The sequence below is a fragment of the Salvelinus namaycush genome, chromosome 10 (genome assembly GCF_016432855.1).
Source record: "Salvelinus namaycush isolate Seneca chromosome 10, SaNama_1.0, whole genome shotgun sequence".
Classification (NCBI taxonomy): domain Eukaryota; kingdom Metazoa; phylum Chordata; class Actinopteri; order Salmoniformes; family Salmonidae; genus Salvelinus; species Salvelinus namaycush.
This window is the reverse complement of record NC_052316.1, coordinates 11613038-11628094: the sequence shown is the minus strand read 5'-3', so window position 1 is coordinate 11628094 and position 15057 is coordinate 11613038. Positions and strand designations below refer to the sequence as shown.

General features: G+C 46.3%; 1 protein-coding gene across 1 annotated transcript in view; it reads left to right on the top strand.

Moving 5' to 3' along the window:
* The window catches only part of grin3bb (glutamate receptor, ionotropic, N-methyl-D-aspartate 3Bb), a 119957-nt gene that overhangs the window by 83186 nt on the left and 21714 nt on the right, over nt 1-15057 (top strand). The window contains exons 3-4 of the mRNA XM_039003088.1: nt 7243-7883; nt 13880-14972. Of these exons, the coding sequence (XP_038859016.1) occupies nt 7243-7883; nt 13880-14972 (1734 nt within the window). The remainder of the gene's footprint in view (nt 1-7242; nt 7884-13879; nt 14973-15057) is intronic.

The following is a 15057-nucleotide window of genomic DNA, read 5'->3' as shown; positions in this document are numbered from 1 at the left end:
TCTTCACAAAAAAGAGGAGACGGGTGACGTGGAGGGACGAATGTACACCTGTCCCAGAGATTCAGTGACGTATGTCTCCATCGCCACTGTCTCCTCCTGGGACAACGGGTACACGTGACTCCTGGGAAGTGCAGCGTTTTCCAGGAGGTTGATCGCGCAATCCCCTCGTTGATGAGGTGGTAATTGGGTCGCCCTCTTTTTACAGAAGGCGATAGCCAAATCCGCATATTCAGAGGGAATGCGCACAGTGGAAACCTGGTCTGGACTCTCCACCGTCGTCGCACCGATGGACACTCCTCTGACCACCCTCTGAGAGCCCCCTGTCTCCATGAAATCTCAGGATTGTGATTAGCCAGCCAGGGAATCCCCAGCACCACTGGAAACGCAGGCGAATCAATAAGGAAGAGACTGATCCGCTCCTTATGATCCCCCTGCGTTACCATGTCCAGTGGCACCGTGGCCTCCCCGACCAGCCCTGACCCTAATGGTCGGCTATCTAAGGAGTGCACGGGGAAAGGTTGGTCTAACGACACCAGGGGAATCCCTAGCCTTAACGCGAGCCCACGATCCATAAGGTTCCCAGCTGCACCTGAATCGACTAGCGCCTTATGCTGTAGAGAGGGAGAAAACTCAGAAAAATTAATTAGTAAGAACATATGGCCAACAGGGAGCTCTGGGTGAGTCTGGTGCTGACTCACCTGGGGTGAACGAGGAGTGCTCTGCCTGCCATCCCGACTCCCAGACAAGCTCCTCCAGCACCGATCGGCAGAGTGTCCTCTCCAACCACACCTGGTGCAGGAGGAGCCTCCTCCTCCGGTCCCCCTCGATGCGGCCCCCCCTAACTCCATGGGGATAGGCGCGGGAGGGCCTGAAGGTGGAACCAACAGGGCCCGTTCTGGCAGTCAGCAGATTGTCCAGTCGGATGGACATGTCGATAAGTTCGTCGAGGCAGAGGGTGGTGTCCCGACAAGCTAGCTCCCTGCGGACGTCCTCCCAGAGGCTACAGCGATAGTGGTCCATCAGGGCCCTGTCGTTCCACCCCGCCCTGCGGCCAAGGTCCGGAACTCCAGGGCAAAGTCCTGCGCCTTCCTCGTTTCCTGTCGCAGGTGAAACAGCCGTTCACCCACCGCTCGGCCCTCCGGTGGGTGGTCGAACACGGCCCGGAACCGGCGGGTGAATTCGGGGTAGTGATCCCTCGCCGAGTCTGGGCCATTCCACACTGCGTTGGCCCACTCCAGGGCTCGCTCAGACAGGAGACGAGGACGCTCACGCTCTCCTCCCCCGAGGGAGTCGGACGAACGGTAGCCAGGTACAACTCCAACTGTAGCAGGAACCCCTGGCACCCAGCCGCCGTTCCATCGTACTCCCTGGGGAGAGCCAGACGCAGGGCACCGGATCCGGACGCCGGAGGAGGGGTAGGTGGTGCTGGTGGAAGAGGAGCTGGAGGTGAGGTAGGGAGGCCACTCCTCTCCCATCGGTCCATCCTCTCCATCATCTGGTCCATTGCCGACCCAATCCGGTGGAGAATGGCCGTATGATGAAGGACTCGCTCCTCCATCGATGGGAGAGGAGGTGCGGCTGCTCCTGCTGACTCCATACAAGAGGTGCGGGATTCTGTCAGAGTTTACTAGGAGTGGTGGGTTGGAGTCAGGCGCAGAGAGCAGAGGGTTCGGTAAATGGTAATTTATTCTCCGGCACAAAACAGTCACGCCAAAATACAGGGCGCATAAAACAGACCAGCCCAAACACAGGACCAAACAGTCCGGAGAAAACAAACACGAAATCACATCCACAACCAACAATCCCGCACAAACCTAGGCGGACCTAACAGGCTTAAATAGACATAAATCAAGAAACGAAACAGGGAACAGGTGCAACCAATAAGACAAAACGAAATGAAAAGGAAAAAGAGACCGGCGACGACGACCGCCGAGCACCGCCCGAACAGGCAGGAGAGCCACCTTCGTTGGGAGTCGTGACAAACGTCCTCTGGGATGTCCCTGGGACAAACCGAGAACTAGAGAAAACCTCCAGGGCACCGTGACACAACATCCCTAGAATGTCCTAAAAACAACCTCTGGGACATCCCCGGGACAAACCGGGAACTAGACAAAATCTCCAGGGTACAATGACACAACATCCCAAAAACGTCCTAAAAACATCCTCGGGGATGTCCCTGGGACAAACCGTGAATTAGGCAAAACCTCCAGGGGGACCATGACACAACATCGTAAGAATCGCCTAAAAACATCTTCGGGGAAATCCCCGGGACAATCCAGGAACTAGACAAAACCTCATGAACAATGACACAACGTCCTGACCACTTTAGACAACCATTTTGTGATGTTCCGGGTAAGTCCTAATGACGTATTTTTGTTTGCAGGGATACTCCTTCTGACACGACGTTATGATTCCTGCCTCAACTCTGAATGACCTCCCCCTGTACGATTCTATCAAACATGAATAAATGAAAAATAAAAATGGTTGCGGTATTAAGAAAGAAATCATAGGTCAGAGAATAAATAGGAACCTTGGGTGCTCCACCTCACTCACCTCTATTCCATATCTATCTGAACTCTGTCCTTTCCCTAGGGCTGGATTTACTCAGCCTTCACACCAGTGCACAGTTGCTGCCTGCTATATTCCTATTCCACAGGCTATAAAATATATCAGTTTGAAACAAGGGTAAAACAAGTGTTGGGAGACAGATAAGATCGGAAGGTAAAGTGTAAACAAAGGGAGGTTCATGGTTCTGTATATTCGGGGGGGGGGACAAAACAGAAGCGTTTCAACTAAAGATTAAACAAGGATATTGGGGGAGGGATAAGATCTAAAAGGAAAGGGTAGATAAAGACAGTCTCATGTTTTTATCTTTGTCATTTATTTCCTTTTGAAAAAGACGGGAGCAAACTTTGCATAGGTGCAAACACTTACCAGTGTCCTCTAGTCTACTTCCCATTCACCACATTCTCCTCCTGTCATCATCAGTATTAGAATGAATTATACAGTGACTCCTGGGGGTGCTCTAGAAATAGTTGGCTGTACCAACATAAGAATGTGTAACTCTTATGGGGATGCACACCTTCATATACTTAATGTTTATGTCCGGATTTGTGATGGAGGTACCCAGAACCCCCTGGGTCACAATTATGACTGCCCGATGTCTGTAAGTAAAATGTTAGAGAAAGATTTTTGGCTGCTGCTGTGTGGTAAGGGAATTGGGACAGAATCTTAAAATCTTCATTCCCTCAATTTCCCTTTTCCATTTATTTCCATTTCCAGGACTAAGAAAGATTGGATTCTAAATGGATCCTGTCATTCTGTGGTCACCCACTATTTCCGTCTCTCTTTTCTTCTCCCTTTGTAGTTCCAGGTTCCAATCAAACACTATGAGATGATGTCCTTGTCCTTTTGTCCTCCCTCGGGTTACTGGAGCCATTAGTTATCCTCGTTGACCTCTGTGTGCTCTGAGAGTACCTCTATAATGCACCTCTATATTGTCATTTTCAAACGGCTTTGCAAGACAGGAAGAACTCACATACGTTATACTTCTGGGGTCTCAGTCAGATGTTATTGAGGGTTTTCATTGAATTGGTGACGGACTGGGTTTAGTGCATCTGTGAAAAGGATAATTACATTGTAAATAATCTATTCACATGGGGTGAGAAATAATGCCGGATATTTGATTGAATCAACCAACGTGCAGGATTTTTCTAAATCACTAACCAGCTTTCCATCCAACCTTTTTATGCGAGTCAAGTACAGTACATGTCGAATAAAACATTACATGACAGGCCTGATGGAAACAGGAAATGTTTTGGTAAACTTTTCAAATGTCGACAAAACAAAATACGCTAGAAAAGGTGGGATCTTTTCTGTATGTAAAATTAATTATGCGAGGAATGTCGTGGAAACGCTTTTATGCGCAAAAATTGATATAAAACCATCATATCGTAGTAAACTTGGAGTCCCACGGTGATATGTTGTGTGGTCCTCCCACTACGACTTGGAAGCATGTTGTTTATTTCGCTACAGATTAAATCGATTTTGAGAAACTTCACAGGGTGGTGAAAGCGCAAGGTGATGAGCTTGATGCTCCTTTTCAATAAATATCGAGGGTCTTATTCTGGTAACATGACCATCGATGCTTGGCTGCCGTTTGACAAATACAAATGATCTTGCTCTTTTTGTCCATAATAATCTCATTTTATACGCGCACTCTAGCCAACAGCGCGCAGATACCAGAGTGGGCACACTCGCTATATAACGCAACATTATCAGAGTTTAAAATGCGAGTGTGCTCTATGTAACTTGTATTTTTTATTCGGTACATTGGAATTCAACAGCTAAATATATTTGTATGCGCACTATGTCATCACGCATAGCCTTTCATCTGCAACAAGTCAATTTGATAGAAACATCTCTGGTAGGAAAATGCGCATATTGAAACTCTGTCGCCAATTGGATGGAAATCAAGCATCAGAGGCTTTTTAAAACTGTACTACATCCAGCTTGGTGAAGATATGGTTGAGATGTGGCACAAATAACGATAATCCTTCCCTTTTATTTGGAGTCAACAGTCAGTGTGTGGGTATCCTTTTTTGACTAAGAGGATTGGTTTGGTAGTTATAATAAATTATATAATAAACACCCCTCACATGGCTTTGGCGAAAACTGGCACAAAAGGTACTTATGAGTATTCATAAGAAGTAAGATGCTTTGATGACAGGATTTTTGGTTGTGTGCCGTTGTGTATGTCATCGTCAAGTCTGACTAACTGACACATTAGTTGATAGTAAGCTGTGATTTTGAGCTTTAGCTCATCAAAAGGTGGACAATCTGCACACCATTCTTTCTAAGGGCCAACACAACCCACAAGGGCCAACACAACCCACAAGGGCCAACACAACCCACAAGAAGAGAAGCAATGTCGAGATGATAGAAAGAAAGTCATATTCTTTTAACATGTATGTAAAAAAAAAAGAGAGGTGCACAGTACACTTCAAATTGAACTACAGACACATTTATGACCTTTTTGTTCACTCTGTACTTGTATGTATGTTTTCAGCAGCTCATGAAACAAAGGGAGTTGCCCAACCTTGGTCTAGAGAGTTTCCCACCCCTGGTCTAGAGGGCAACATCAGTCTATTCAAATCAAATGTTATTGGTCACATACACATGGTTAGCAGATGTTATTGTGAGTGTAGCGAAATGCGTATGCTTCTAGATCCGACAGTGCAGCAGTATCTAACAGGTAATATATAACAATTCCACAACATAACCTAATACACACAATCTAGTAAAGGAATGGGATGAGAATATATAAGTATAAAATATATGGATGAGCAGTGACAGAGCGGCTATGATGCAATAGATAGTAAAGAATAGATCGTGAAAGATACAGTATACATTATATACATATGAGATTAGTCATTTGAGATATGTAAACATTTTTTAAATGGCCTTATTAAAGTGACTAGTGTTCCATTTCTTAAAGTGGCCAATGATAACAATCTGTAGATAGGCAGCCGCCTCTCTGTGCTAGTGATGGCTGTTTAACAATCTGATGGCCTTGAGATAGAAGCTGTTTTTCAATCTCTCTGTCCCAGCTTTGATGCACCTGTACTGACCTCGCCTTCTGGAGGATAGCGGGGTGAACAGGCAGTGGCTCGGGTGGTTATTGTCCTCGATTATCTTTTTTGCCTTCCTGTGACATCAGGTGTTGTAGGTGTCCTGGAGGGCAGGTAGTTTGCACCCGGTTGATGCATTGTGCAGACCGCACCACCCTCTGAAGAGCATTGCGGTTGTGGGCGGTGCAGTTGCCGTACCAGGTGGTGATACAGCCTGACAGGATGCTCTCAATTGTGCACCTGTAAAAGTTAGTGAGGGTTTTCAGTTACAAGCCACATTTTGTCAGCCTCCTGAGGTTGAACAGGTGCTGTTGTGCCTTCTTCACCACACAGTCTGTGTGTGTGGACCATTTCAGTTTGTCGTGATATGTACACCGAGGAACTTAAAACTTTCCACCTTCTCCACTGCTGTCCCGTCGATGTGTATAGGGGGGTGCTCCCTTTGCTGTTTCCTGAAGTCCACGATCAGCTCTTTTGTTTTGCTCCATCTCTTCTGTTTTCCTCTATGCCAAGGGAGGAGCTGACTACAAAGATACTTCTCCCTCAGTTCCAGGAGAAACAAAGCCTTGATCTCTCTGTCTGGAGCAGAAGAATACTGAAACTTTTGATGAGCGTCATTGAAATGCTTTGTGGATGCTGCCTGCAAACACACATGTATCAAACATTTACCTTTCAACTTCTCCTCTGACGCACTGGTCCCAGTGACTGGGTCCCATGTGGCTCAGTTGGTAGTGCATGGCGCTTGCAACGCCAGGGTTGTGTGTTCGATTACCATGGGGGAGCAGCACGAAAAAAGTATGGCTATGTATTCACTTACAACTGTAAGTTGCTCTGGATAAGAGCATCTGCTTAATGTAACGTTTGAGGTTGCAGGAGTCAGAGAGAGGGGAATACGAACATAGACCCACAAACACAAGGGGGGAACCCGACGAGACAAAGCATGAATTGCAATTTGTGCGTTCCGTCTCTCCTGTTGTGCTTGCTGCAGCAAAGCAAATTAGCAGCATGTCAGGGAGGGTTATGAAGACGGGTAGCCCAACTTTGAATGGCTATGTGGCGGTAATCAACAGATGGATTGAAATTGGCACTTTCATCTGTTGATAAAGTTTTTTGAATCAAATTGTGACTTAGGAGAGCATAAGCTCAAAGTTTTGTTTAATGAAAAAGGGATTATAAAGATAACCATTTTGATAGATAAAAATGTTTCTCCATCCTTTAACATACAGAGGGCGTTTGAATTTGAGTCAGTGAGTCGAGTTGTAGTCTCTCCGAAAATATTTCACTGAATAATTTGTTTTGGTTCTTATATCCAGCTTGATCTATTTTCCTTTTTGAAAATGAAGCCTTCATAATGCATTTTATAAGCCCTACATAGATGGTTCACAACTCATTTATAAGCAAATGTCATACTGAAGAGAGTGTAAAGTCAATACAGTATGTAGGTTGCTCTGCCAAATGTAACATAACCACTATGTCATACCCTCACAAAGCTGTGCTTTACAAAGGGTGAGCAATGCTATCTTTGATTATAGCAATTGCGTGACTCATGCTCCTGTCCTTTTCTTTAGATCTGACAATCTTTCTTATTCTGTCTCTCTCTATCTCCTCCCAGAACCGCTTCCACTTGCAGATGGTTACGCGGATCCCCCCGTCAGGCCTGTCAGAGCTGCTGCTGACTATTCTCCAGCGGAGCGGCTGGCAGGAGGGCATGGCTGTGCTGTGCCAGGGCTGGGAGGAGGCTGGCCTGCTGGAACTACTGGAGCTCCAGAGCCGCCTTGGCTGGGGCGCCACCCGCTGGCACCTCCGAGGCCTCCTCAACCTCACCCGGGCCGGGCCCACAGAATCCGAAATCCAGGACTTCCTTTCGGAACACTTCCGGGGACAGGGGCCAAGTCAGATTCTGCCACCAGCCGCGGTACTGCTGTTCGGGGCCGACCCGGAGTGTGCAGCGGCGGTGCTGCGGAGTGCCCAGGACTTGGGGCATACGCTGCCCACAGTGCACTGGGTGCTGGGCTACCCGCTGAGCCCCGACACCCTGCACTCCATCGGCCTGCCCCTGGGGCTGCTAGCCTACGGTGAGGTGGAGCGCAAGCCGCTGGACTTCTACATCCGCGACGCGCTGCAGCTGGTGGGCCAAGCTGTGGCAGCAGCCACAGTGGTGCGTCCCGACCTGGCGCTCATCCAGAACATGGTCAACTGCTACGACAAGCCCAACAAGCACGAGGTGCCCTCGTCCGGACAGTATCTCGCCAGGTAAAGCTGGTTTACTTTTAATCTTTGACTCACAAAGTCTCTGGAGGTTTGAAGGATTATTTTACACACATACACACACTCACATTAAGTTTGAGATCACTTTATTGGTCAATTGCACACAGCGTCCGTCTGAAATATGACTTCCGCTTTTAACCCAACCCCTCCGAAAGACACACATAAATACACAGGATTTGGAGAGGTACGGGGTGCTGCCACACTGGGCACCCAGAGAGCTGCTGTTGTGGGGGGTTAAGTGCCTTGCTCAAGGGCACAAGGGCAGACAGTGGCATCTAGGATTTAATACTAGCAACCCTCCGGTTGCCAGCTCTCATCCTACCAGGTTTTTCCCGTCGGACCCGGGATTCGAACCGGTTGCTGGCTTGCCTCTCTAACCGCTGGGCTACCTGCCGCATACATATATATTGTACATACAGTGCCTTCGGAAAATTTCCACATTTTGTTACGTTACAGTCTTACTCTAAATTGGATTAAATCAAAAAAGTTCCTCAACAATCTACACACAATACCCCATAATGACAAAGCGAAAAAAATATAAAAAAATAAAAATAAAAAACAGAAATACCTTATTTACATAAGTATTCCGACCCTTTGCTATGAGACTTGAAATTGAGCTCAGGTGCATCCTGTTTCCATTGATCATCCTTGAGATGTTTCTACAACTTGATTGGAGTCCACCTGTGGTAAATTCAATTGATTGGACATGATTTGGAAAGGCAGACACCTTTCTAAATAAGGTCCCACAGTTAACAGTGCATATCAGAGCAAAAACAAAGCCTTGAGGTCGAAGGAATTGCCTGTAGAGCTCCGAGACAGGATTGCGTTGAGGCACAGATCTGGGGAAGGATGCAGCATTGATTGTTATGCAGCATTGATTGTCCCCAAGAACACAGTGGCTTCCATCATTCTTAAATGAAATAAGTTTGGAACCACCAAGACTCTTTCTAGAGCTGGCCGTCCGACCAAACTGAGCAATCGGGGGAGAAGGGCCTTGGTCAGGGAGGTGATCAAGAACCCGATGGTCACTCTGACAGAGCTCTAGAGTTCCTCTGTGGAGATGGGAGAACCTTCCAGAAGAGCAGCACTCCCCCAATCAGGCCTTTATGGTACACTCTAAAAAATAAAATGTTCCTGGAGTATCCTTTAGGGGTTTAGAGGAACCCCTATGTTATTCTAAGTATCCCTTTTAATGGATCCTCAAAGAACGTTTTGAAGAACGTTTTGAAGAACGTTTTGAGGTTCATTTTTGGACTACCCCCCCCCCCCCTGTTATTATTAATGATAACAATATGCATAACAATAACACAATATTTTAGTTCTCAGTGTTAATTATGATTTTAGTGGCAAAAATCCAAATATGAGGTAAATGCCCAGCAGAGCCCCAAGTCCAATGGCTATATCCTCTGCCCAGTTGATGTTCTTCGTTTAAAAAATACATTTTAAAATTGGTCACATGCACATATTTAGCAGATGTTATTGTGGGTGTAGCAAAATGCTTATGTTCCTAGCTCCAACAGTGTAGTAGTATCTAACAATTCACAACAATACACACAAATCTAAATGTAAAAGAATGGAATTAAGAAATATATAGATATTAGGACGAGCAATGTTGGAGTGGCATTGACTAAATACAGTAGAATAGAATACAGTATATACATATGAGATGAGTAAAGCAGTATGTAAACATTATTAAAGTGACTAGTGTTCCATTTTTAAAGTGGCCAGTGATTCCATGTCTACGTATATAGGGCAGCAGCCTCTAAGGTGCAGGGTTGAGTAGCCGGGTGGAAGCTGGCTAGTGATGGTTATTTAACAGTCTGGTGGCCTTGAGATAGAAGCTGTTTTTCAGTCTCTCGGACCCAGCTTTGATGCACCTGTACTGACCTCGCCTTCTGGATGGTAGTGGGGTGAACAGGCCGTGGCTCTGGTGGTTGATGTCCTTGAAGAGCTTTTTGGCCTTCCTGTGACATCGGGTGTTGTAGGTGTCCTGGAGGGCAGGCAGTGTGCCCCCGGTGATGCGTTGGGCAGATCGTACCACCCTCTGGAGAGCCCTGCGGTTCCAGGCGGTGCAGTTGCCATACCAGGCGGTGATACAGCCCGACAGGATGCTGTCAATTGTGCATCTGTAAAAGTTTCTGAGGGTCTTAGGGGCCAAATAAATTTGCAAAAATGTATAAAACCTGTTTTTGCTTCATCATTATGGGGTATTGTGTGTAGATTGATGAAGAAAAAAGCAATTTAATCAATTTTAGAATAAGGCTGTAAATGTAACAACATGTGGAAAATGTCAAGGGGTCTGAATACTTTCCAAATGCACCGTACATACGTACATAAATACGTACTCTTACATCTCCTCCTTTTAGCCAAGTTGTGTCTGAATATAGTGGTTTTGGGTCCATATTATTATAATGGACTTGGTAAGTGCTATAGACAGTTGAGTAGTGGTTCTTTCCCAGTGTTTGCATGAGTCTGCAAATAGGCCTATCTCTTGCTGAGGTCAGACTGCTAGTCACCCCTAACCACAGAGCAGCTCCTCCAAACACAGCGATAGATGCAGCCTCCTGTGTATGGAGTGAGGCTAGAGTGTGTTTGTACACGCACATGCATACGTATACACATACACACAGACAGATACTCACACGCGCACGTACACACACACACACAATACTTTCTCTCACACACACACACACACACACATGCGCGTGTGCGCGCGTGCACCCAGCTGGAATACAAACATGAAGTGGAGGAGGGTAGAGCTTTAAGCTTTATTCATGAGTTCCAGTCAGTTGCCTCCCAAATAGGGGAGCCAGCCAGGCAGGCAGGCTTCCTTATCAAAAGAGCCCACAGCCCTCTCTGCCTCTCGGTGGCTCAGAGCAGAGCGACAGCAGCACACAGCTTTACACCCGCTGTATCTGCCATGCACCAGAGTAACAACAGCCGCGCAAGCTAGCCATGCAGACAGTGTCTCAGCACAAAAACACAATAGGATGAGCTACAATTGGGCCCAATTGTACCCCGACTCAGCTAAAACATGTTGGAAAAAATAATATAGTGGAAATTATGAAGGAAATAAGTGGTGGCAGCTGGACTGCTAGAGTACTGGTGTATCACATTTATTCATTGGCGTAAAAAGGCAAGCCATTTTCCCGTAGTGAGCAGTAAGCTTCAAGAGTAGAGTTTGTTGCCTGGGGCTTCAACACAGAGGAGAATGATTACAACATTACAGCGTCTCCGCGTATGAGAAACATTTTGGAAATCACCCCATTATAACTATATTCAGTTCTACCAAGTCATTTAAGAGGGCCATCAAATTCATGGGATTGCACCGGGTGCCTTGTGCCTAGTAAAGATCGACGATGTCGAGCTTACGACGACGTTTTGCTCAAGAACAACTCCATGATGAAGTGTCATAATCATGATGGCACTTAGACACATAACAGCTACATAACAGAACAGCTATTAGAGTGAAGAGGGCTTCGGGGGAGGAAGGAATGGAATATGAGAGAAATACACGAGGGATGGTAGTGAGTAAAGAGAGGAGCAGTAGAGAAACCCAAAAGGTACAGGTTGGGGGGGGGGGGGGGGCTTTTAAGTAATTACAACCTGTAGCTACTGGTAAAGAGAAACGCATAGCCTTTCCATGTAATGATGTAATGGCATTCATCAGCTCCTTTTCCCTCTTGTGGGACTGAGGAGAAGGAGGGGAGGTGGAGGGCTATATAGGCTGAGATAGGGAGAAATTAATTACCTAAAGGTATGGAGCCAATTTACCCTTTTCTGATTCATCCATCCCTCTGCCTTTTTCTTTTCGATGGAAGGAGTTCAGCAGCGGTCACGCGGCGCCACCTCAGTTATTAATGGCCGCACACATTCCTCATGACTCAACATGACTGTCACAACTGCCCTTAGCCAATGGGATTGGCTGGATCTGAATATCCTGAAGTGACCCCTTCGCTAGGCTAAGCTAAACTCATATGCCGTAACTAATTGGAGGGCTAACCACTAGTGGCTAATGTTTCGCTAAACATGGATCCGAGGCAGACATTTTGTCAAATCTACGTGGATTTGAAAAAGTTATCAACTGTTGTTTTGAGGGTGAAATGTCAGCCCAATGATTGTTATCATTGTAACCAATTTTCAACTTAGACAAACCATGTATAAAATATGTTGAATTTGTACCTTTGAAACAATTTCAGATGTTCAATGTTATACCAACTATAAAACACAAACAAAAAACAATAGGTTCGGCAGCATCTCCTATTGGAGAGTTGATCTACAGCTGTTAATTTGGTCTCCCATCCAGGGTTTTAAACAAGCCCAGCTTTTACATTTGTCGCTGACTACTACCAATGTGTTATCGTGAGAATGATTGTTGAGAGACCTATTAATAACTAAATATATTCACTGTTGCTATGGAAGTCATTCCTAAAGGTAGGCTTAACAGAGAACAAGACACATCTATCCAAGCAGAAGACACATCTCCTTCATATGCTTATATTTGGTTGCGCAACCAAACACAATTCAATATCCAGTTTGTCTACAAATTATTGATATGTTGGATTCACGTCTCCGTCTCAACCAAAAATCTAAGTTAAAGAATAGGACTAAATCAAATCAAGCTTCAAATGCACTTTAACATGGATTATTATTTGAGATGGAGACGTGAATCCAACATATACATTATTCATTTGTAGATAAACTGGAATTTGTTGACATCCAAACTATTTAATATCACTTTGCAATACAGTAAATAGCCTATTGACAAGTTAACAAATGGTATGTTGGATTCACGTCTCCAACTAAACCAAAAATCTAAGTTAAAGAATAGGATTAAGCCAGTGGCTCAGATAAAACTATCCTGCATTGTCAACCAAACACAATTCAATCATATTTTTCTAATACAGGAAATAGCTTAAAGTTAAGGCTATCTTACAGTATTTATTTATTCAACATTTTGAGGTTAGACTAATGTAACTATACATGTCTTCTTATGTAATCATAGAAAGCGTGCATGTTCAATATAGCATGCAAATGTCGCAGATCTTCACAATTGCCATAATAATCAGTGCAGAGTCTTGAACAGCATTGATCACTTGCACTAATGTACAGTAATTTAATGTATTAATCTCAACTGCAATCCAGGTCATTTGGTTGTGCACAGTGATTTATACGACACATTAAGTTGTTGTATAAATACAAATATCAGACATTGTATTCCCATTTATTGTGCTTTTAAAATGTTGAAAGCACAGCTAACACATTTAGATGACATTAAACCAAAAATCAGACATTGTTCTTCCATTGGAATTTGGTTTTACTTTTAAATGGTAGAAAGCATAGTGATAACACATTGGGAATTCAACAAACTTCTGGCTGTCTTTTTGAGTGTGCGAATAAAGTTTGAAATCTCATTGTTCAATGTCTCAACCAAATAGGACCCACATTTCCATATAGAAAGGATGTGACGTGCCCCGTGGGACACTACATTTTCCTTGACAAAGCTGAGCCTAGAGTTTACAGTCTGTGAGGAGGCCCAAAGTGTGCCAGTCAGAAAACAGCTAATCCTAGCCACAGGAAAACATCTAGCTGTCAGTCAGGGTTGTGATGATACACTGTTGGCCTTGCTGCAGGTGCAGGGTGGATTAGTTTGGCTTCAATAGATGCCAATCCGGGTTTCGACATGTTGTACTACAGTACCAGTGTCTGTCTAGACTGTGCTGCAGGTTAGATGTGTCACTTACTGCTATGCAGTTCACTGTCCATCCATTTTGTACAGTAAGTTTGAAACTGTACAGTCTGACTCACTATCCCTCTGGCAAGAAGCTATTGGAGTCCATACATGCCCCTCCCCTCCCCCCACCACACCATAAGAAATAATCTATGGGAAACACTGGTGATTTATTATGCGCTGGCTTCGGACTCTCACAAGTGCATGCAATAAATAGTCTGAATCTAATGTAATCTCCTCTGGCCCATAGATTCCTGTCTAACACGTCGTTCTCAGGGCTGACAGGGCCGGTGTCGGTGCAGAGGAACCTGTCCCGGGTTCTCACCTCTCAGCGCTTCCACATCTGGAGCCTGCGGCGGGATGCGGTGGGCCAGCCCACCTGGGTGACGGTGGGCAGCTGGGAGGGGGGCCGCCTGAAGGTGGAGGACCAGAGCCTTTGGCAGGGTCCCAATGGCAAGGGCCACGACCGGGGGGAGGGCCAGAGGAGTGGGGGCCGGTGGCAGCCAGGCATGCCTGTGGCAGACAGCCGGGTGCGGGTAGTTACCCTGGTGGAGCATCCCTTTGTATTCACGCGGGAAGTCGATGAGGACGGGAACTGCCCGGCGGGACAGTACTGCCTGGATGCAGGGACGAACAGCTCGGACATGCTGGAGAGCTACTTCAGCGAGCGTGCCTCGGGAAACTCTACCTTCCTGCCCACGGACTACAGCAAGTGTTGCTACGGATACTGCATTGACCTGCTGGAGAAACTGGCAGAGGACTTGCGCTTTGAGTACGACCTGTACATCGTGGGTGACGGGAAGTATGGAGCGTCGAAGAGCGGCCGCTGGACAGGGCTGGTGGGCGACCTGCTCAATGGCGTGGCCGACATGGCCGTCACCTCATTCAGCATTAACTCAGTGCGTAGCCGCGTCATCGACTTCACCTCGCCCTTCTTCTCCACCTCGCTAGGCATCCTGGTGCGCAGCAAGGACACAGCGGCGCCCATTGGCGCCTTCATGTGGCCCCTTCACTGGTCCATGTGGGTGGGTATCTTCGTGGCACTGCACATCACCGCCCTCTTCCTCACCCTCTACGAGTGGAAAAGCCCTTTTGGCATGACGCCACACGGACGCAACCGCCTGCGGGTCTTCTCCTACTCATCGGCGCTCAACCTGTGCTACGCCATCCTGTTCGGCCGCACGGTCTCCAGCAAGACGCCCAAGTGCTGGACGGGTCGGTTTCTGATGAACCTGTGGGCCATCTTCTGCCTGCTGGTGCTGTCCAGCTATACAGCCAACCTGGCCGCCGTCATGGTCGGCGAGAAGACCTTCGAGGAGCTCTCGGGGATCCACGACGCCAAGGTGAAACCCACACTTAATAGTTATTTTAATGTTGTCTGTAATTATTTATTTTGATTATTAACTCTTTCCTCTCTCTCTCCCCCAT